Source organism: Octopus bimaculoides, chromosome 4, assembly GCF_046866305.1.
Source record: "Octopus bimaculoides isolate indiv1 chromosome 4, ASM4686630v1, whole genome shotgun sequence".
NCBI classification, from domain to species: domain Eukaryota; kingdom Metazoa; phylum Mollusca; class Cephalopoda; order Octopoda; family Octopodidae; genus Octopus; species Octopus bimaculoides.
The window spans coordinates 135468772-135493479 of NC_142931.1; the positions used below are offsets into that span (position 1 = coordinate 135468772).

Here is a 24708-nt window from a genome sequence, read left to right on the forward strand (position 1 = left end):
AGTAATGAGTATATAATAGTGAGAGATGTATGACAATTTGGTGTATGACAGTAAAAGGTAGTAAAAGTGAGTATATGACAGTGAGAGATGTATGACAGTGAAAGGGGTCTGAACATGAGCAGTGTATGACAACAAAAGGTACGTAAAAGTGAGGTGTGTACAGCTACGAGAGGTGTATGACAGTGAGGGGTGATGTGAATGAGACAATGTGATAGTAACAATGTGTTTTCCATCTTAGTGCCAGAGAAACACGGTATCTAGTATCCATTGTCCCTGTACATGTAGCTAGAGTTATTCAGTTATTTACTATCTCAAAACATATTACAACTGTCTAACCACTGAAGTAGTTGTATGCTGTCAACTTAATGTGACAGTCCCCTGAAGGGAACAATACTACTGTTGGTTAGACCTAGGAAGCTGCACCGCTTCCTGTCAGCCTTGACACATTTCCTGTGTCCTTATGTGTCAAGGCCGACAGGAAGTGGTGCAGCTTCCTAGGTCTAACCAACAGTAGTATTATTCCCTTCAGGGGACTGTCACATTAAGTTGACAGCATACAACTACTTCATCGTATCACTACTGCATAAATCTCTCTGAGAGATGTAGAAATGTATTATTTCTATATTTAACCACTGTTATGTGTGCATGATATATAGAACACAACAAATTAGCCAATGTACGGTCAGAATATATGTTATAACAACTGTCTAACAACTGTGTAACTACACATTGTCATATGTTTGTTTATATACTGTTAGGGAACCTGTTATGGTTACAAGAACTAATCAGTTACTTACTTTGCCTGTGGATGTGACGAGAGAGACTAGTGATGAAACAATACACTCATCAGAAGTCTTCAGAGACTGTGAAGCTGTTGGAAGTTGATGTTCCATAGATATCTTGGAATTAAAGTGTTTGGAAACATCTGGAAGTTAAAAGAACACAACAAATGCCAAGGTTATTTGCTATCTTCACTCCATCTTCAGATGAAAAAGAAAAACAAAAAGGTGATTCTACATTTGATTTGTGTGTGTGTGTGTGTGTGTGTGTGTGTGTGTGTGTGTGTGTGTGACAAACACACATATATATACATACGATGGGCTTCTTTCAGTTTCCTTATTTCTTTATTGCCCACAATGGGCTAAACATAGAGGGGACAAACAAGGACAGACAAAGGGATTAAGTCGATTACAGCGACCCCAGTGCGTAACTGGTACTTAATTTGTCGACCTCGGCGGAATTTGAACTCGTAGTGGCAGACGAAATACCGCTAAGCACTTCGCCCGGCATGCTAACGTTTCTGCCAGCTCGCCGGCTTCTTTCAGTTTCCGTCCACCAAATCTACTCACAAGGCTTTGGTCAGCCCAAGGCTATAGTGGAAGACACTTGCCCAAGGTGCCACACAGTGGGACTGAACCTGGAACCATGTGGTTGGTAAGCAAGCTACTTACCACACAATCACTCCTATGTATACACATGTATGAATATGTATGTGTGTGTTACTATCATCCTGTCTTGACATTGCATGATAGTTGTAAATGAGTGCTACTGTCATATAAGGGGTGCCCTTTGCTTCAGGTCACAGGGGAATATTACCTTACTTGCAGACAGGTGAGAGTTTGAGCCAGGAAGGGTATCTGGCCACAGAAAAACCCCACTCAACAAATTCCATTCCACCCAAGTAAGCATGGAAAAGTCGTCGTCGTCGTCGTCGTTTAACGTCCGCTTTCCATGCTAGCATGGGTTGGACGATTTGACTGAGGACTGGTGAAACCGGATGGCAACACCAGGCTCCAATCCAATTTGGCAGAGTTTCTACAGCTGGATGCCCTTCCTAACGCCAACCACTCAGAGAGTGTAGTGGGTGCTTTTACGTGTCACCCGCACGAAAACGGCCACGCTCGAAATGGTGTCTTTTATGTGCCACCCGCAAAAGAAAAGTGGACATTAAAACAATGATGATGATGATGCTGATGATGATGCTGGCACTTACCTTTGATAGCTTCATGTAAGTAAGTTACTGATGTGGTTAGTTCTGAAAAGAACCTTTTGTGGTTTCTCTTACAATGGGAATAGGATTTATGACCTGGAAAGGGAAAAAAAAGGAGAAAAAAAAAAGATTAAAAGTGTGTGTGTATATGAGTGAGAGTGTGTGTGTATGAGTGAATGTGTGTATGAGTGAGAGTGTATGTATGAGTGAGTGTGTGTATGAGTGAGAGTGTGTGTATGTATGAGTGAGAGTATATGTATGAGTGAAAGTGTGTGTATGAGTGAGTGTGTGTGTATGAGTGAAAGTGTGTGTGTATGAGTGAGAGTGTGTGTGTGTGAGTGAGAGCGTGTGTGTATGAGTGAGTGTGTATGAATGAATGTTACACAAGAAATCACTTCTATTATCAGTTTATGAATATTTCATATTAATCTGGAAGATTCCAATTGCTAAATATATTAATCTGTGGTTCCAATATATCCCTTAGCACCCAAAGAAAGTATCAGACGGTAGCGTTTACTGCTTAGACCGAAGTCATCCCTGATAGAACAGACCTATAATTAAAAGTATTCCAGACATGCCCATCTCCTCTCACTGTATACTCACAACTACACATTGTTCAATGTGAGTTGAAAGGAATTTGGCTGCTATTTCTAGCGGCTCCCATGTTGGTTAGTGAAGTAAGGATTATCCATGTTAATGTTATGTAAAAGTTAAAACCCATTACTTACTCTGAGCTCCCAATATATTGATATAAGTATCAAGTCTGTTTATCACAGCATTTAGTTTCTGGTAAGACTGACTTAAGTCTTTGTTTTTAGCTTCTAACATCGAAGTACATGTTGACAGGGCACATTCTTGGTGAAGACTGCAAAAATCAGAGAAGAAAATACATTTAGAAATATAAATAGTGTATAAATAACATATATACTCTTTTACTTGTTTCAGTCATTTGACTGCGGCCATGCTGGACCACCGCCTTTAGTCGAGCAAATCGACCCCAGGACTTATTCTTTGGATGCCTAGTACTTATTCTATCGGTCTCTTTTGCAGAACAGCTAAGTTACGGGGACGTAAACACACCACCATCGGTTGTCAAGCGATGTTGGGGGGACAAACATCGAAGACTGTGTGAGAGGATGGTTAAACAGAACCCTTGATTCAATAACACTGTGTATAAACTCTGTATTTGGAATGACCAATTTCAAAGACTGTTGGATTTTACTCACAGGGTATTGGAATCTTAATAATGGATTTACAAATGCAATGACCAATCTTAAAGACTGTTGGATTTTACTCACAAGGTATTGGAATCTTATATGTATACCATTCTGCCTAAACATTGGATTTACAAATACAATATCCTTGCATTCACTCTCTATCTCCTATCTTATCTAAACTAACTATTGCTTAACCATCCTCTCACACCGTCTCCGATGAAGGGATATAATAAATATCCTGGAAACAGTTGTAAGACCTTCTATTTATAAATGTTCTATAATGCACACAGCCTTGGTTTTTTTTATCTCATTACGAAAAATAAATCCTTATATATACATATATATCATCATTTAACATCCATTTTTCCATGCTTCCGTAGGTCAGATGAAATTTGTTGGGGCAGATTTTCTACAGCAGGATGCCCTTCCTGTTGCCAATCTTTACCTGTTTCTAAACACAGTAGTATTTACTCATGGCCAGGCATGTTTTTCAGAGGAAATGGAAACAAACAACCAAAGAAAAATGAAGAAAACATAAGCAATCAATGCCACTCAGTATTTCTTACCTTTCTTGTTGGTATGGTAGCAGTTTATTCAAATAAGCAGCAGCTAAGTGGAATGCTTTGGCAAAAGGCTGTAGGCCAACAGCAGTTTCCTGCAAAAGTACAAGAAAAGTGTTTTGCTAACAGGTCTTTTTTAAATATTTGAAATTATTTATTTTTATTTTTCAATAAACATATTTTAATAAAAAAAAAATCAGTTTATGGAGCACTTATTTTATACTCCCACACACATACATGCATATCTATACCATCTGTTCCCTTAAGAATCTTTCAATAGCCCCATCCACTTCTATTTACCTTGTATTTTGTGGGGACCACCTGGGCATCTCATCTCCTATCTATCTCTTTGCAGCTCCTACTGATCATTCTCTGCCTCCCATACTAAGTGTGTTCTGCCCTTCCACCTTCTCTTATACTCTAATCCTTCATCCCAGAGTATAAAACCGACCCCTTCTTCCTTGGGGTTTGTAGTCTTGCAAGATACATGACAACCTCAATAGCGCTAGTGGCAAGATAAAAGCACCCAGTGCATACTGTAAAGTGGTTGGCATTAGGAAGAGTATCCAGCCATAGAAACTATGCCAAAGTAGACACTGGAGTGTGATGCAGTCCTTGGACCCATTAGATCCTGTTAATCCATCCAAATGATGATGATAATTGATGTTTGCTTTTATGTCAAATTGAATAAAAAACCAATTTAACATTAAACTGAAGGACTACTCAATACTTTAAAGTACATATTTATTAAACCTTAATAAGAAGAGGAGTGACAGTAACTTCAAAGTTTTGGTCAGTTAGTCTTCTTTATATAATAGTAACAGCAGCAGTAGTAATGATAATAATAATAATACTGATTTCAAATTTTGGCACAAGGCCAGCAATTTCGGGGGAGGGGGTAAGTTGATTACATTGGCCCCATTGTTCAACTGGTACTTATTTTATCAACTCCGAAAGGATGAAAGGCAAAGTCAGCCTCAGTGGAATTCGAACCCGGAACTGGAAGATGGACAAAATGCCTGGTGTGATAACAATTCTGCCATGGTAGAAATGATAATAATAATAACATTGATAAAGAACTGAAAGACTTTTGGCAATTAGTTTAGACATTTCTCATAAGTTTCTGGATTCAATATAAGAGACATGAAACTTTGTTTTTATAGGATAAAGTCTATTAGAAATTATGATATCAGCTCTTTACCAAAGATTTTCCCAATATAAGTGAAATTGTCCTAATTAGTAACTAAAACTAGGCTTGAGAAAGAGGAAGACAGTTGAAGAATGAAGAGAATAGATTTCCTTTTCACTTACCAATGTTGTAAAACAATTTTCTCCAACCTCTTCATTGAATTCTTTTAGAGTTTTCTCCAGTTTTTTAAAATATGGAGCACTTTCAAACAGAAAGTGAGCATACTAGAAAGAAAGAAAGATGAGTTTCAATAACTGAAAGAGAATTATATTTGCAAAATGTTTTATAGATAAAACATGGACTAAAACTATCACACCAGTGGTAGGTTATGTATGAAATAGACTGGGTTATCTTCAAAGTAGAAATGAAATCTCTTTCTGAACTAAAATAACCAAAAAAATTAATTTCATTTACAAAAACGTATTTGGTTTAGATCACTGGTTCCATCTATAGTGATGTAACTATAAGAATTTCTACAACTTTTATGCATTTTATCTCTCTCAAAGCTATTTGAAATCACAAGAGTAAGCCAATAAGTTAAAAATTTGCTTGTAAATAGTCTGTATTGTCATCACTTAGCTTACATTTACAGGTACAACACTGATCTTTTGAACACTGGTGGTCTAGAACCTCTTATAATCTGCACTAATTTAATTAATGTACAGGTACTTGTATTTCATTTAATCATTTAATTAAATTTAATATTTGTTTAATTTAGAGTATGTTGACCAAAGTGACCTCTTGGTTCAGAAAAATCAGTAATTTGGCAAGGTCTTGGAACCAAAGGTATCAAGAAATCAATATTAGATAAACAAAAGAATATATATAGTTAAGTACCTTGCTTAAGGCCACAATTATGTGTATGTGAAGTGAAATGAATACATAATGACTCTATGAAGTTTATACAACTACAAGAGTGTTAAATCATTTTTATGAGCTGGCCCTCTGAATTTTTTTCAAAAGTGCCATTTAAAAAAAGTATTTCATGTACATTTTTCACATATAGAAGCAGATATACATACATTTTATATCTGAGTACTTTTACCACTATCAACTACATAAACATAAAATATCAGGGAATTTTGCTGGGAGCCTGGAAAATAGTTTTGTGTATTTTTGCAAGAACAGAAATGTTTAAACAATAGAAACAAAGGAATATTTCAAATGTTTCATCTACTTTACCATTTAATTCTCAAATCTAGGGTTTTCAAGATGCAATAATTGGTCTGCATACAAGCTAGTTGCTCTAATGTTTAAATAAGAAGCAGCTGGCAGAAACTGCTAAGGTACCATTGCATTGAGGCAGTGGCAGGGATCTGTAAGGTAAGAGCTGCCAAAAGCCAACAGCATTCTGCCAGGGTGAAGAGCTCTGAGGGTCTAAAAAAGTGTGCTCTTCATTATAGCATATACTTGGAGTAGTCATTTGCTTCGATGAATTTATTTCTTGTATAATTTTGATTTCTGCCATGGCAGTAGTAAGGAAATATTCACTACAAGATATTGGTTACGTGAATAAATATTCCTTACTATTGGCAAACAATTTTCATTCAAAAGAAAGCATCAGAATTTTGTGGCACAGTTTTCAAAAAGCAAAAAATATGTAGGCATACCATTAAAAGAAGCAATAAATCAAATCTGTGGATGTGAGTTCACACCAAGAATGTGGCTTTCTTTTATCATATTTATCATAAGCGATTAGCCACAACAAGTTTGCTTGATCAAGGTTGAACAAGAACTAAACATTTGTTTAATAAGAAAATATGTATCCCAAATAGCAAATGGAAATATAACTAACTGAGTGGTGGATCTTGTGGCAACTTAATTGCTTAACCCTTCTTTTCCTAGAGTTCGAGATGAATTGTGAGCTGAATTCTATCTTCATTCAGTACAAATAAGCTTGTAATATATTCAATGAAAATTCTCCAGTCAGAGTGACACAGCTTATTCAAATCATTTGAAAAGATGAAAAGATTTATCTAACCTTTTTATTGATAACTGAAAGTGGGTGATCATGTGACTCCATTGTAGATATACTGTGAGCTCGTTGTTCTGAATAAGAGCAGAAGTTTGCAAAGGCCTGAGCAAAGGCACTAACAATGTTAACAGCTTGAGACATTAGTTCACGGGCTTGCAGTTGGTATTTTCTGTCATGCGTTGGTAGATTTAGGCTGTTGTACTCTGATATACCTGAAAGGAGAAAAGAAATTTAACAAAAATTGACAAAAGCCAATTGGTGCAGGCATGGCTGTGTGGTAAGAAGTTTGCTTCCCAACCACATGGTTCCAGATTCAGTCCCACTGCGTGGCACCTTGGGAAAGTGTCTTCTACTATAGCCTCAGGCTGATCAAAGCCTTGTGAGTGGTTTTGGTAGACAGAAACTGAAAGAAGCCTGTCGTATATATGTGTGTGTGTGTGTGTGTGTATCTTTGTTCCCCACCCCCGCTTGACAACCGGTGTTGGTGTGTTAATGTCCCTGTAACTTAGCAGTTTGGCAAAATAAGTAGCTTGCTTTAAAAAAATAAGTCCTGGGGTCGAACCATTCAACTAAAAGATCCTACAAGATGGTGCCCTAGTTTGGTCACAGTCTAATGACTGAAACAAGTAGAAACAAAAGAAAAAATCTAGAATAAAATGTGATAGAGATTCGTTTCTACTGTAGGCACAAGGCCTGCAATTTGGGGGAGGGGGATAATCGATTACATCAACCTCAGTGTGTAACTGGTACTTAATTTATCGACCCCGAAAGGATGAAAGGCAAAGTCAACCATGGTGGAATTTGAACTCAGAACATAAAGACAGACGAAATACCGCTAAGAATTTCATCCCGCATGATAATGATTCTGCCAGCTCACCGCCCTTAAAATGTGATAGATATTACCATAGGAGTACATAGGAATGAATCCTTATTCTCAGTTGTAAAGAACTCTTTAGTAATGCATAATAAGAAAAGCAGTTGTGCTCAGTGTATATGAATGCATCAGTTAATAGCTAAATATTATATTGGAAATATAATTAAGACAGGGTGTAAATGTTGAAAAATATTGAACCAACCAAAGAACAGAAGTGAGAGAGACAAGCGACCTGAGCACTTACTTGAGTCAATGAATGGAAGGTTACTTTCTATGACTTTGGTGGCATTATTTAGTTTCCGAGTTAAATGTTTTTGAACATCACGGAGATGGTCTTCACTACAGTTGTGAAAAGTTGAAAAAGAAAGATTAAGACATTAAAGATGAGTAAAACATTTGTCGAAATGAACGAAAAAAACTGAAGATATTCCCTACAACTGGTAGATTAGTGATGGTATATGTATTGGTTAAGGGTTACATGTAAACATAAACTAAACTGTTCTATATTTAAGAGATGCGGAATTATTTACATTATTTACATTTGATGGATATTTGTCCTCATCTTGTTTGTTGTTAACACGTTTCAGCTGATATACCCTCGAGCCTTCATCAGGTGTTTTGGGGAAATTTCGAACCTGGGTTCTCATTCCTAAGGTATTTTTCAATGTTATTATTATTAGCATTAGTATTAATATTAGTATTATTATTATTATTCAGGTCACTGCCTGGAATCGAACTCGGAATCTTGGCGTTAGTAGCCCACGCTCTTAACCACTACACCATATATATGTGTGTGTAAATGTTGAACAGTGAGAATGAGTGCTCAACACTACATTGGTGGATAAAATTCCTTTATTTATGTATTAAGGCTACCATTGGTTTCATGTTAAGAAAAATATCTTAACATCTTAGCAATTTTTCAAACCATTCACATGGAGGAATGGTTTTTGTCTTCATTTTGGATGAACCATCCAACCCATGTCAGCATGGAAAATGGACGTTAAATGATAATGATGTCGATGAAGTCAAAGTATACAGTATTACAGGTCCATTTCTTACCGATTGGTTTCGCACAGGGTGTTAGATAATACCATGTAAGATTCAGAAATGACAGGTATGGAGAAAATATGGTGAAAAATGGATATATCAAGAGTTATGTCCCTTGGCCTCGAAGCATCTGAGACGGCTGTAAGGCGGCAAGAGCCTTAAGACCCTGTGCGGAATAGATTGCTAAGATTGGCTGAAATGAATATACTTTATACTCTATGCTTTGATTAATAAACCCACTCTACTGATAAATATATGAGCACATATATTTTTTCCAAACATATGGATTCTAAGACGATTATATTACAGTAAAATATGTGTGTGTGTGTGTGTGTGTATGTATGTATGTATGCATATTTATATATATGTAGGTGAGTATATACATGTGTGTGTGTGTTTGTGTTGGCAAGGCACAGATGCCACAACTTTCATCCATCTACTCATCCAAAACAAGGCTTTGTATGTAGTCAAATGCAAGTGTTGTGAAATATTGTTCACCGGGCTGACCAAAGCCTTGTGAGTGGATTTGGTAGACGGAAACTGAAAGAAGCCCGTCGTATATATGTATATATATATATGTGTGTGTTGTGTGTGTGTGTGTGTGTGTGTGTGTGTCTGTGTTTGTCCCCCAACATCACTTGACAACCGATGCTGGTGTGTTTACGTTCCCGTAACTTAGCGGTTCAGCAAAAGACACCGATAGAGTAAGTCCTAGGCTTACAAAGAATAAGTCCTGGGGTCGATATACTTGACTAAAGGCGGTGCCCCAGCATGGCCGCAGTCAAATGACTGAAACAAGTAAAAGAGTACACTTGTACTTACATTCTTTCAGCTTGATTTTTATATTCTCGAATTTGTCCCTGCTGAGTTTGAATTTTCACCTGAAATTCATATAAAAGTCATATAAAAGCTGCTAATATGTGATCACTTAAGAGGGCTTCCATCTCTGCTCATTTTCTAGTTTTCTACAAAGTATAAGGAAAGTTCAGAGTATATTTAAAATAAAATAAAACTCTACTGTAGATTCCTTAACCCTTTTGTTACCATATTTATTTTGAGATGCTCTGGGTTTCTTTAGTAAAGCAACTTAGTTATCATTAAGCTAGTGTTAGGAACATAAATTGTGACTAAGGTTTGGTGGAAGATTCTAATTCAGAACTATTGAAAACAAGACATTTGTACTACAAAGCCAGAGGTGGTTTCAGCTGGGTTGGTATCGAAAGGGTTAAATAAGTACAGAATATATTTTTGTATGAGAAGCATTTGAATAATTAAGTCACTTTTAGACCATTAGTATTTTTTTGACAGTTTGTGCCCTGAAAAGATGAAAAGTTAAGCTAGTCCTGATAAGGTTTGAACTTACAACTGAAAAGGACAAAATTAAATACAGTGCATTATTGTTTCTGGCATCTCAATCATCTACATTTCAATATAGACAACATATATCAGCTGTAAAAAGGGATATAGCTAGCAAATCAATAAGAGAGCCTCTACTTAGACGAGTCGTGCGACCTACTAGAAATAGCAGCAAAATTTCACTTATGTCACAAATGAAACTGAAAAAAGCAGACAGGATGGTCATAGCTGGAACATGTTTAATCATGTCTACTTAATTAGGACTGACCTGAGCAACAGCCTCAGCTGAGCATTAACCACCTGGCTTTTAACACCTGAATTTTCTCAGCTTTTGTAGTTTCAACCCAGAGACTATTGTGATTACTGTTTATATAGGTAGGGATTCTTTAATGGAAGTGGAACCTGAACCCTAAAGTAAGAAAAACGGGAGCAATTGGTGAAGAAAAGGTATGATTAATTGGGTGGAAGCCTACTTTCTGAGATAAACTCAGTGTAAATGTGTAAAAAATACTGAGTTGATGTTGTAAAACACTTATGGAAGAAACAGACCATACAAGAAGACACGAGCGTAGGTAGTTAAATAAAGTTACTTCATCTCAAGAAAGTACTTTTATTGAAGTACATCTATCCTTGTTTATCACTGATTTATTCATTACTGGTCTGGAATAGCACAGTACACTCATTTGTGAATCATGTTACATTTATAATGAACTGATCTGTCATAACATTGGTTGGCAATCAGTCAAAGATTCTGCTTGTTTTGATATTTTCCTGTTATTATTTTTTTATTATTTACTAATCTATGTTGTTATCATAGATTGTTTCTAATCATGAAACAATATTATGTTTGTTTAAAATTGTTCAAAAGCGACAATTGGGTAAGTTAAAGGAATAAATTGGGCATCTTGGAACAACGCCTATTTTGCCAAATGTTCTATTATGAAGGTGTTAGTGGTTAGTGTATTCAACTCACAATTATAAGGTTGTGAGTCTGATTCCTAGCAGCAAGTTGAGTTCTTGAGCAAGACTCTTCATTTCAAATTGTTTCAGACCACTCAGCTGGCAAAGATAGGTTGCACTTGTAGTTCAAAGGGCCAGCTTTGTCACATTTGATTGTCATGCTGAATCACCCTGAGAATTACTTGAAGAGTATGTATGTCTGTGGAGTGCTCAGCCACTTGCATATTAATTTCATGAGCAGGCTGTTCTATTGATTGAATCAACTGAAACATTTGTTATCATAACCAATGGAGTGCTCAACCATTTCTCATTTATCAGTGGTTCGTTTAAAACTGTCTTTTTTTAAACCAAACACCTAACAAACAAAGATAAATATATTGAATGGAAACAAGGAGTATCACAAACAAAATGGCAAAACAGAGAGATCATTCGAAGTAAGATGTAGTATTGCAAAGCCATCCAATCTATTCAATCGTGAAAGCAAAGAATTTAAAACAATGACAATTAAGAAGTGAAAAAGAGAAATATGATGACAGCTACAATAAATATCATCTCACCTCCATCATCGCTTTATCCTGTTGTAGTTTTTCAACTTCAGATTTTCCTTTCTGAACTGTAAGAGACAGAACTTCATGGTGTTGACTAGATTCCTTTTCATACTTTGAAAGTTGTTCTTGTAGTTTATGTAGCTGGCTGTCATATTCTTGCTGGGTTTCAAATACCTGCAGAACATTATATACAATTATGAATGAATGTATTTACGTATGTATGCATGCGTGCGTGCGTGTGTGTGTGTGCATGCATATGCATGAATGTATCCATGAATGCATGAATATATGTATGTAAGTACGTATGCATGTATGTATGTACATAGCCTCAGGCCGACCAAAGCTCTGTGAGTGGATTTGGTAAACAGAAACTGAAAGAAGCTCATGGTATATATGTATATGTATATATACATGTGTGTTTGTGTGTCTGTGTTTGTCCACCCAACATCACTTGACAACCGATGCTGGTGTGTTTATGTCCCCGTAACTTAGCGGTTCGGCAAAAAGAAACCGATAGAATAAGTACTAGGCTTACAAAGAATAAGTCCTGGGGTCGATTTGCTTGACTAAAGGCGGTGCCCCAGCATGGCCGCAGTCAAATGACTGAAACAAGTAAAAGAGAGAGAGTATGTATGGATGCATGCATGCATGTATATGTGTGTGGGGGGGCGTGTGCGTATGAGTGTGTGCATGTATGTCTGTGTGTGTGTGTTTGTATGTACCCTTGTCTTGACATCACATGATGGTGGTAAATGAGCATCACAGTCAAAACAAGTGACATTGTTCATTTTTAGTCCTCCTCTTTATTTAAGAGAGCATGATGCAATGTGGAGAAGATTTGGCTTTTATTTCTAACAGATCAAGTCTTCTTCTCTTCTTGGCACTCCATCGCTTATGACGTCGAGGGTTCCAGTTGATCCGATCAACGGAACAGCCTGCTCGTGAAATTAACGTGCAAGTGATTGAGCACTCCACAGACACGTGTACCCTTAACGTAGTTCTCGGGGATATTCAGCGTGACACAGTGTGACAAGGCTGGCCCTTTGAATTACAGGCACAACAGAAACAGGAAGTAAGAATGAGAGAAAGTTGTGGTGAAAGAGTACAGCAGGGTTCACCAGCATCCCCTGCTGGAGCCTCGTGGAGCTTTTAGGTGTTTTCGTTCAATAAACACTCACAACGCCCGGTCTGGGAATCGAAACCGCAATCCTATGACTGCGAGTTTGCTGCCCCAACCACTGGGCCATTGCGCCTCCACAACAGATCAAGTAACTATGTAGAAACTCACACATTAATCCCCACATATAGTTTTTAGTATGTGCATTAGTGCATAACAGTTGGTGTTTTCAGAGGCATGTGTCAGTATGTAAGTCTGCATATAACGATATCTTCATCTTTATTTAACGTCTGTTTTACATGCTGGCATGGGTTGGACAGTTTCACAGGAGCTGACCAGCTGAAAGTCTGTTGTGAATACATAATATTTCAGATGTTACTCACCTGCTTATGAAGACGTGCATTCTCTTCAATTTTGCTCTGTAGTTCTTCACCAATAACACTATTTTCCAGATAATGTGAAAATGTTACCTCTGAGTTTGGTGTGGGCAAATCTGCAGCACCACCCCCAACTTTAGTCTATAAAACAGTAAGTCAGACATATTGAAATATCCACACACAAGCACACATGCTCACACACACACACACACACACACAGAGTATATGCATTTGTGATAATATTAAAGTAAAATAGCAATCAAAGTATCATATTTAATGTACATACTCCATTCCATTATTAGACCAGTTACTAGAGTATATGTATATATATATATATATATATATATATATATATATATATATATATATATATAAAGCACATCCATAAGAGATGTTACCTTAGGCTGAATACAGCAGTAATTGGCCTCTCAGTGGTATATATACATTAAGTATGATATATATATATATGTTGAGAACATGAAACAGAAGCATTAACTCTATATTAACAATATATATAGGAAATTAAGTTTCTTTTTACATAATGAGAAGTATAGAAAAATGAAGATGAAAATTAACTTCAAGTCTGTAAGAACAATTAATAATTTTTGAAAGTAGTATATATATATATATATATATATATATATATATATATATACATGTTTAAAAGTAGTGTATATATACATTCTATATATATACATACACACACACACACACACACACACACACACACACACACACACACACATATATATAGTCAGTCTTAAACTATATTGGCTTGATGGATTTTGGTCTGGCATTCAATGAACGTATCTTCTGAGATGAAGAATTATCTTTCTTATGCACAGACAAACTGGTATATTCAGGTTTTAACAATGAAGATGGTGATAGTAATTTGAATATATCAGTATATATGGCAACAGTAAAATAGTTGAAGAATAGCTTACTTTATTTTTTCTCTTGGTTGTAGACACTTGTTCAAGTTCTTCTTGTAAAAAGAGGACCCGTTTTGCTAATTGTTGGTTTCGAAATGTTAAACTGTCAACCTCTTGTTCATATTTGCGCACTGACTGGTCTTTTTCCTTAATGTTCACCTGCAACAAAACGTTATCAGTTCATAATAAATATTCTCTTCAGATATAAATGACATAAAGGTGATTTAAATAGCATTGCCTTAATCTTAGCCCACAACAAACCCCAGGGTATATATATGTAAGATTGAATTCACTGGTAGAATGTGCAGGTAGCAACAGCAGCAGCTGCAGTAATAGCAAAAGCTGACTTAATTAGCCAACAAGGAGGCCTGCTAGAAATACCAACCAGATTGTCTCAATGTCACATCATCATCATCATCAATCCCTGGAGATTACTGTCTCAAATCCTAGGACTCATTGGACCAGTTTCTAAGTTTCCATGGTGTATAAGTGACTGGGATCACAACATTCCTCTGAAGGGGTCACCAGTCCATTGCAAGATTATTCATTTACTGTGGAGTGGACTGGAGCAACATGAAATGAAGTGTTTTGCTCAAGAACACAACACACTGCCTGGTCTGGGAATTGAAACCATGATCTTGTGACTGTGAGTGTAACACTCTAACCATTAGGCCATGTGTTTTCACCTATACCAAACTGAACCATCTTAAAAAAGGAGAGGAAGGACACGTTAGATAATCTTGTCCTAGATACACTGTGCCTGCAAAAAAATAATAAATAAACAAAAACGAAGAGGCAGGATGGTCACACCTGGAATGCCTTCGCTCATAGCTCAAGTTACTGAAGGTTGATCTAAAGCTGAATAAAAACAATGGATGAGGATGAAAAAGGAGGAGGAGAAAGAGGAGGATGGTGATGAAGAGGTGGAAGAAGCAGGTGAAAGTGATAATACACCATTTTGAGTGTGGCCGTTGCCAGTACCGCCTGACTGGCCTTCGTGTGGGTGACACGTAAAAGCACCCACTACACTCTCTGAGTGGTTGGCGTTAGGAAGGGCATCCAGCTGTAGAAACTCTGCCAAATCAGATTGGAGCCTGGTGTAGCCATCTGGTTTCACCAGTCCTCAGTCAAATCGTCCAACCCATGCTAGCATGGAAAGCGGACGTTAAACGCTGATGATGATGATGATGATTTACATTGATGCTTAGCTTGAACGTAGAGTAAATAAGGTTGTATGACTGCTACTGATGTCATAGGTAAGGATGTCATTAATTTTGATCAAAATTTCATAACAAGCAGTTTTAATTAACAGAAATAATCCATTATTAATAAACAATAATCCTTTGCCATATCGCAGTTCATCTATCACGGTTCACCTTTCATGCACTCAGTACATCACAAAGTTTTGGCTAATATATGTAAATTTATATCGCGGACTCCTCAGTATATCATGGACTCCTCGGTATATCATAGACTCCTCGGTATATCATGGACTCCTCGGTATATCATGGGTTTCTGTGGCCGATAGGTATTTATATTTTTTTAGATTTTAATTATTTCTGTGGGAGGTTTTGGAATATAACACCCACGATAGTCGAGGGATTACTGTAAATTGCTTAGTAATAATACAAATCGAAATAAAACCAAAGAAAAGCTAAGTTGAAAGATTTATAGTGTTTAAGGTAATGAAAAGAGAAGAGAGAGAGATAAATAAATTTTTGAAAGAAACAAAAGAAAAAAATATCTTTTTTCTAAAATCAATCTCAATAGATCTAATTAATTTAATCTGTTCAGGCTATGTTTAATTAATGCCTCATGACTTAATGAGAAAGTTACATTGATTAGGTGGATTGATCAGCTGTTGGTAACTGAGGTGGCAAGCTCTAATATCATGTGTGCATGTATGTTAACTTTTAGTGGTGTATGTGTGTGACTGTGTGTATGCACACATGTGTGCGTTCTTGACGTGATATCACGTGATATTTGGAAATGGGTGAAGTTTGGTAACAAGAAGGCCATCTAACAGTAGAAAATCTACCTTGACATATTTCATCTGGCCCACACAAGCATGGAAAAATGAACAGTAAAATGAATATGATGATGATGACGTGTGTATATATATATATATATATATATGTAACTGATACAGTTGCTAGTGTTTGTTGTTAGGTTTGATAAAATGCATGATGGTAGCTGCTCTTGTGATTACATCTTTCTTTGTATTACTATTTGTTGATTTTTACATATTTAGTTTCCATGGAAATTTCTTGGCTTGACCAATCAAAAAAAAAAGAATATTTTGTAATTCTTCACCACCCCACCATGATGTTTTTGAAAACTATGATAGGAGGGTGGGACTTTATGAAATGTTTCGAGCGAGATCGTTGCTGGTGCCCCTGAACTGGCTCTTGTGCGAGGCCGTCGTAGGATTTTTGAGCGAGATCGTTGCCAGTGCTCCTGGACTGGCTCATGTGCGGGCGACACATGAAATCTTTCGAGCGGGATCGTTGCCAGTGCACCTGGACTGGCTCATGTGCGGACGACACATGAAATCTTTCGATCGAGATCGTTGCCGGTGCCCCTGGGCTGGCTCTTGTGCAGGTGACACATGAGGTTTTTCGAGCGAGATCGTTGACAGTGCCCCTGGACTGGCTCTTGTGCAGGTGACACATGAAATTTTTCGAGTGAGTTTGTTGCCAGTGCCCCTGAACTGGCTCTTGTGTGGGGCCGTCGTAGGATTTTCGAGCGAGATCGTTGCCAGTGACCCTGAACTGGCACTTGTGCGGGCGACACATGAAATCTTTCGAGCACCATCGTTGCCAGTGCCCCTGGACTGGCTCATGTGCGGGCAACACATGAAATCTTTCGAGCGAGATCGTTGCCGGTGCCCCTGAACTGGCTCTTGTGCGGGTGACACATGAGGTTTTTCGAGCGAGATCGTTGCCGGTGCCCCCAGACTGGCTCTTGTGCGGGTGACACATGAAATTTCTTCGAGCGAGATCGTTGCCGGTGCCCCTGAACTGGCTCTTGTGTGGGGCCGTCGTAGGATTTTCGAGCGAGATCGTTGCCAGTGCCCCTGGACTGGCTCATGTGCGGGCGACACATGAAATCTTTCGATCGGGATCGTTGCCAGTGCCCCTGGACTGGCTCATGTGCAGGCGACACATGAAATCTTTCGAGCGAGATCGTTGCCAGTGCCCCTGAACTGGCTCTTGTGCGGGTGACACATGAGGTTTTTCGAGCGAGATGAGCGTGGCCATTGCCAGTACCGCCTGACTGGCCTTCGTGCGGGTGACACGTAAAAGCACCCACTACACTCTCTGAGTGGTTGGCGTTAGGAAGGGCATCCAGCTGCAGAAACTCTGCCAAATCAGATTGGAACCTGGTGTAGCCATCTGGTTTCACCAGTCCTCAGTCAAATCGTCCAACCCATGCTAGCATGGAAAGTGGACGTTAAACGACGACGAAGATATATATATATTTAAACAGTCAATATTTTAAAAAACAAAATTTACCTTCAACTTCTCTTGAAGTGCTTGTTCATCTACCACAGCCTTCTTCAGAACTGGAATTTGTGCTTTTAACTGGAAGGTAGAGATTCAATAAATTTAGTATGTAATACATGCTATCACAAAACACATAGTTTATACACATGCTTAAATTACTCGAAACATCATAAAACAAATAATTAATCAATGTATGTGATAACATCATCATCATCATCATCATCATCATCATCGTTTAACGTCCGCTTTCCATGCTAGCATGGGTTGGACGATTTGACTGAGGACTGGTGAAACCGGATGGCAACACCAGGCTCCAGTCTGATTTGGCAGAGTTTCTACAGCTGGATGCCCTTCCTAACGCCAACATATTTAACATTTATAATATATTTATATGCTGGAAACATATTTAGTTTTGAGGGTCTGACAGAAGTATTTGTTATCAAACCCTATGACGTGCTGAAACATAAAATACTCCAAAAGTATTCTAAAGCAAGTCCAAGCAGAGACAACATGTCATTGATGAAGTCATGAATGGCAACAGAAGGACTTTAGCAAACTTAGACAATTGATTAATTGACCAAACAATCAATTAATTAATTGGTTGAATGATTAATCAATTTAACAAATAAAAATAAAAGAAGTGAAGCAGAACCAGTGTATGTGTGTTTATTATTGGCATACTGATTCAAGACATGCTGCCCCTGGGAGCTCCTCAATGCTAATGACCTTGCTCTAATAGCTGAGTCACTACCAGAACTAGAAATGAAGTTGCTGGTGGCACATAAAAAGCACAATCTAAACGTGGCCAATGCCAGTGCCACCTGACTGGCTCCTGTGCTGGTGGCACGTAAAAAGTACCCACTACACTCTCAGAGTGGTTGGCGTTAGGAAGGGTATCCAGCTGTAGAAACATTGCCAGATCAGATTGGAGCCTGGTGTGGCCTCCTGGCTTGCCAGTCCCCAGTCAAACCGTACAACCCATGCCAGCATGGAAAACAGACGTTAAACGATGATGATGAGGATGAGCTGTATGGAAGCCCAGTGTTAGTGTCTTTGTGTTTGTCTGACCCCCACCACTGCCGGACCACTGGTGTTAAAGAAACTGACAGAATAAGTACGAGACTTAAATTAAATACAGAAGTGATATGTTTGACTTAGCCCTTCCAGGTGCTACTAAAATGAGTACAAGATAAAAAACAATGTATGTGAAACGAGATAGATTCAATGTGAAATCAAAACTGGGTCACAACCTCAACCTACAAAGGACTTTATTATTACTCGACACCAATCATTATAGTTATAAATATAATATTGAAAATGTAAATAGCTTTTTTAAAAACAGATAATGATAGGAGCAAGGCTTGTAACACTAGAAAGAAAAGAAGAAACATATTTCTTTTATTATTGCTTAGTTGAAGGAGGAGGTGAGACATCTATTGCATCTGCTCTCCTTTGCAGACCAATGACAGCAATGAGATTGGTGTTAAAGTTTGAACTCGTGTACATTGGTGCCCATAAAACATGTGGCATCGGGGAATTTTTTCAGAGGGTGGCAGTTCTGAGTAAAGAAAGATTAACCAAAGAATTTTGATTTGAGAGTGAATAGTAGAGAGGAGCATATGTCATTGCATTGTAATAACAGACAAGAGAGACGGTGGTGGGAGGGAGGAAAGCAACCTGAGTCTATGAGTCAGTGACTGTGGTATGTTAATGAGGGAATATTTGTCAATTATTTTTGGACGCACAGTAGGATGTATTTGTGCGTGTGTGTGTTTATGTATGTAAATAAGTATGCAAGCGTGTGTACGTCTTTGTGCTTATGTTTGTTCCCACCACCGCTTGACAACTGATGTTGGTTTGTTTATGTTCCCATAACTTAACTGTTCAGCAAAAGTGATAGAATAAATACCAGATTTCAAAAGAAAAAAATTATAAACAAGAGCACTCAGAGAGCGAAAACTTCTGCCAAGGCAACACCAGCGTCCTCTCAACGATTAGCTGGAGATGATTTTTAAAATGAGAATATCTGAAATAAACTTGACTCTTCTCACAAACGAGAATACTGAAAATGCTCTCAAAAATTAAGTAAAAAAAAAACGGAAAAATAATCCAGAATCCTTGTCTGGTACCAGATTGATTCCAAAATCTAATCAGTTTGTGCCAGTCACAAGGCCAAACATCCCTGAAAGTTTCATCTGAATCCATCCAGCGGTTCTTGAGATAACAAACAAACAAACACAACTGAAAACAATACCTCTGCCTTCGCTAACCAGCCCAAATATTCTACCTGTATTACATTAAAACTGACCAGATCAGGCTTCTCACACCTATATTACAAAGTCATTCTGAAAATACAGAATTACATCATTGAAATCCCAGAGCTATGAGATAATACATGGTAATTCAAAACAATGTGGTTAAATAAGCATTACATTTGACAAAATAAGCTGAATGCTAAAGGGTTAAACAACTTCTATCCTAATTCAGCTCTTCTAATGTGACCCCAATGACCTCTGGAATAAGTAACTGAGTATTATATTATATATTCCTGCATTCTTGATTGAGCATTTCTTCTTTACCAAAGATACAACAGAAACAATAAGGCAGTGTTGCTGTTTAACCTCGGATCAGCCAGATCCAGTAGACTTATGATCATAGAAGTTCTAAAAGTGACCATCCTGGTCATTATTTATTTAGACTTAGTACTTGTAGGATTACATCCACCAATACAAGTCTTTTTTTTTAAGACAGAAGATTGTGATCTGAAATAGGTTTGGCTGCTATTTCTAGCATGTGAAGTGACAGCATGACAGTAATATAAGTAAAATAAAATGTCCACAACAGTGGCTATCTCAGTTCTGACTGACAAATTATCTTACAATACAACCATATTGATTTCCTGTCACTCCAACTTCAAAAACTATGAGAATCATATCAAGTCAGATTGGGAAGGCAGCAAACTGGTAGTATCATTAGACTGTTGGACAAAATGTTTAGAAGTATAATTTCTTTTGATTCTTCACATCTTGAGTTCAAATCTCACTAAGGTCAACTTTGCTTTTCATCCCTTCAGGGTTGATAAAATACAAGTACTGGGATCAATGTAATTGAGCCCCATACCCTCAAAATTGCTGGTCTTGGGCCTTGCGATGGACCAGCATCCCCTTCAGTGAGGATGTTGCAATCTTGATCATTTATATGCGATGGAAACTGGGTAACTGGCCTTAAGAGTCCTAGGGCTTGAAAAAAAGAAGTTAGGTAGGAAATCTCTACATGGTCACTTGACTTGCTAGAAATAGTAGCCAAATCTCTCAACTTACACCGAACAATCTTTAAAAAAAAGGGACTTGATTCAAAATTTAATTCATATGTAAAAGAAATACCAAAATAAAATTAAGTGATGACAGTTGCATTTGAAACTGTAACCATTCAATTTAATTTTGTGAGGCAGATGGATATACTGCAGCCATACAGTTGTGAATAGATCTGCCTATTCAGGACTGACCTGGTGTTAAAAACAAGAATATTTTACTTGTTTTAGTCGCTGGTTTGTAGCCATGCTGGGGCACTGCCTTGAAGGGTTTAGTGAAACAAATTACTCTAGTAATCATTTTTTACATCAGTTATTTATTCTCTCAGTCTCTTTTGCAGAACTGAGACATAAACCAACTGATTGTATATATATATATATATATATATATATATATTTATATATATTTATATATATATATATTTATTTATATTAAGGGCATTACTATACATAAATGCCTCACACTAGGAGGTACTCTAAAAGTCAAACTACCATAATAAACATATTTTTACCGAACGTGAGGAGTGCATTCCCTCACGTAAGGTAAAATGTGTTTATTATGGTAGTTTGACTTTTAGAGTCCCTCCTAGCGTGAGGCATTTATGTATAGTAATGCCCTTAATATAAATAAATATATTTATAGGGAATAATTAATAAATGTTTCCCACGCTAACTACTTGATAAATTCTTATAAGGATTTTATCCTATATTTAAATTGTAAAATATATATATACAGACACACAATGCGCTTCCACATAGTATCCATTTACTAAATCTACTCACAAGGCATTGGTCAACCAGAGGCCATAGTAGAAAGCACGACAAAGGTGCCATGCAGTGGGACTGAATCCGAGACCATTGCTAACACTTTATGACCATTTCACTCCAGAAGGGCAGTAATGCCTCTCTGTTCTTTTTAACCACTGGCAGTTCAAATTAAATGTTAATAATTAACTAACCTTTAGGCATGTCCTGACTAAGACATCTAATTACTCTCACTTCAGTTTAAATGACTAAACAGAAAGAACAGACCTCATTTTCTTTTTTAATTAAGTGATTAACAGTAAGAAGAGAATGCAGACTTCAAAAGTAAACATGGAAAATGGTTTGGGTTCAGTCCCACTTAGCAGCATCTTAGGCAAGCGTCTTCTACTACAGTCCCAGGCTCAACCAATGCCTTGTGAATCAATTTGATAGATGGAAACTGTGTGGAAGCTTGTTGCATATACATGTGTGTGTATGTGTGTGTGTGTATGTGTGTGTGTGTCTTTCTATTTGTCCCACTACCATTGCTTGAGACCTGGTGTTGGTTTATTTATGTCCCTGTAATGTAACAGTTTGGCAAAAAGAGACCGATAGAATAAGTATCAAACTTAAAAATAGTACTGGGGGCAATTTGTTCAATTAAACCACGAAGCCGATGCCCCAGCATGGCCACAGTCCACTAAGTGAAACAAGTAAAAGATAAAGACAAACCTCGTCCTGTTATCCACTTCCTCTGTGAATAAGACTTATAGAACTGCTTTTTCTCAAACAAAGAAGTGAAACAGTCTTCTCCTTGGATAAGAAGCTAACACAAACAACCCTCCCATCCCTTTTAATATATAACACGACGAGGTTCAAAACACAGGCACTGCATTCCTTTTAATATATTTTTCATGTATGAAAATATGCCGAGATTTTTGACTGTAGCGAAAGAAAAAGGAACTAAATCTTGAAAAGTGATCGAAAAATTTTAACTCCGCTGAAATATATTTTAGCCTTTTACAAAAGACGATGTTCATTGTTTTGTTATTGAATACAAATTCAAATAACATCTCCTAAACATATGTAGAATGTTACACACTTTAGGTAGGAAATAGTTAATTATATCGCCCCAATTAATTGATTAGTATTTATTTGACCGACCTATACTTGGACGGGATTCGAACTGAGAACGTAAAGGGACGTAACTGAACATCGCAAGGCATTACGTCCGACGCTTTACTGACTCTACCAACATGATATACAACGGTACTCCTGGGATGCAATATCAAAAGATCTAAACAAAAATATTAATTAAATCCGGCTTATATTTAATTTTATGTTATAGATGAATCAACAAGAACGTTAGAAATAATAATAAAGTTCAGAATGTGAGAATTATAAATCTTTTTTCTTTTAACTATTATTTCAGAGATATTAGTAAGGCATATGTAAACATTGTAAGTACGCCGTCCACCTATGTCAATTGTGCAACTGATAACAGAACATCAAAGTTCTTTTCAGTTATAACTGAAGGTCTTTAAATGAATAAAAGAGAAAGCTATCATATAAAATCGGTCGTTGAAAATTAGTGCGAAATGTAATTACAAAAACACATTATTTTAAAATACAAACAATTGTACGCATTCAAATCAATTCTGATTTCACGTTTGTTTAGAATTAATTTTGGAAAATTCTTAATATAAATAAGAGAAAAATAAAGAACAAAAACTATATCCTGCAACACGCACACATACACACACAAACATGCAGGTATACGTACAGGTATGTGCATACCTACGTCTACCTGTATATATAGGTGCATATCTACGTACAGGACATTGCAAAACAAAACGTAGACAAAAACAAAAATAATAATAATAACCAGAGTACAGAAAGCACACAGGCCACATAGAGAACATTTTCCTTCATCAGCTACCCCCATTCTAACACAGGCGTTTCGAAATATATATATATATATATATATATATATATATATACATAAAAGTATATGAGTATATGTAGAGGTATTTACATATATGAGGTCAGAGTAAGTGTGCTGAGAGTATATAGAAGAAAAAAGTACGTTGTTGATATTAGGTATCAGAGAAGAGGGCGGACACGAGATGAACAGTTGGTCATGTCAAGATTTTGTTATTAACTGTTGAGATTTGTTTGTCATATGTTCCGCAGCTTGTAGCTTCGACACAAGCAAACACAGATCATACACTGAATAACTACTGGGTATTATTAAATTATCATTTACCTTAGAATACTCGGACGCAAGCCGCTGGTATTTTGCTTGTAAATCTGACATAGTTTTAATAGAATCTTTGTGAGTGAGTTAATAAGAAAACCGACTGTAGTTCCACCGGTGCGTGACTGATAGTTAACGTTGTGATAAAAGTCCACGTGACAATAGTATCCGACAAACAACGAACACATTATAATTGCTACATCCCAAAACAGAGAATATCTTAGATGAATTTTATTTCCTCATTGAGCAATAGTACTCTACGCTATATCATGTATGCTAGTGATTAGTAACATAAACAATCTGATTTTGCTCACATTCAAATTTGTGTATCTATCTATCTATCTATCTATCTATCTATCTATCTATCTATCTATCTATCTATCTATCTGCATGTCTGTCTGTCTATATATACATACATATGACCGTGTGTGTATACATATATACGTACATACATACTGCTTACCAACCACATGGTTCCGGGTTCAGTCCCACTACGTGGCACCTTGGGCAAGTGTCTTCTGTTATAGCCTCGGGCCGACCAAAGCCTTCTGAGTGGATATGGTAGACGGAAACTGAAAGAAGCAGCGTCGTGTATGTATATATATATATATATATATATATATATATATATATATATGTGTGTGTGTGTGTGTGTGTATGTATGTATGTATGTATGTATGTATGTGGGTGGGTGGGTATGTTTGTTCCCCCACCATCGTTTGACAACCGATGGTGTTTTTTTTTCAGGT

The 24708-nt window shown here is 37.1% G+C and overlaps 1 protein-coding gene across 4 annotated transcripts in view; it reads right to left on the reverse strand.

The window, feature by feature from the left end:
* Positions 1-24708, reverse strand: part of LOC106880154 (protein phosphatase 1 regulatory subunit 21) — a 51542-nt gene that overhangs the window by 16622 nt on the left and 10212 nt on the right. For 3 of the 4 annotated variants that reach the window (XM_089351533.1, XM_089351530.1, XM_089351532.1), the window contains exons 2-13: positions 17658-17726; positions 14155-14301; positions 13217-13351; positions 11726-11890; positions 9675-9733; positions 8050-8144; positions 6938-7143; positions 5079-5180; positions 3774-3862; positions 2719-2855; positions 1994-2086; positions 798-925 (exon numbers count right to left, since the gene is read on the reverse strand). In XM_089351533.1, the coding sequence (XP_089207659.1) occupies positions 798-925; positions 1994-2086; positions 2719-2855; positions 3774-3862; positions 5079-5180; positions 6938-7143; positions 8050-8144; positions 9675-9733; positions 11726-11890; positions 13217-13351; positions 14155-14301; positions 17658-17726 (1425 nt within the window). Of the gene's footprint in view, positions 1-797; positions 926-1993; positions 2087-2718; positions 2856-3773; positions 3863-5078; positions 5181-6937; positions 7144-8049; positions 8145-9674; positions 9734-11725; positions 11891-13216; positions 13352-14154; positions 14302-17657; positions 17727-23968; positions 24119-24708 lie in introns of those variants that run through there. The other variant, XM_089351531.1, reaches the window with a different exon arrangement.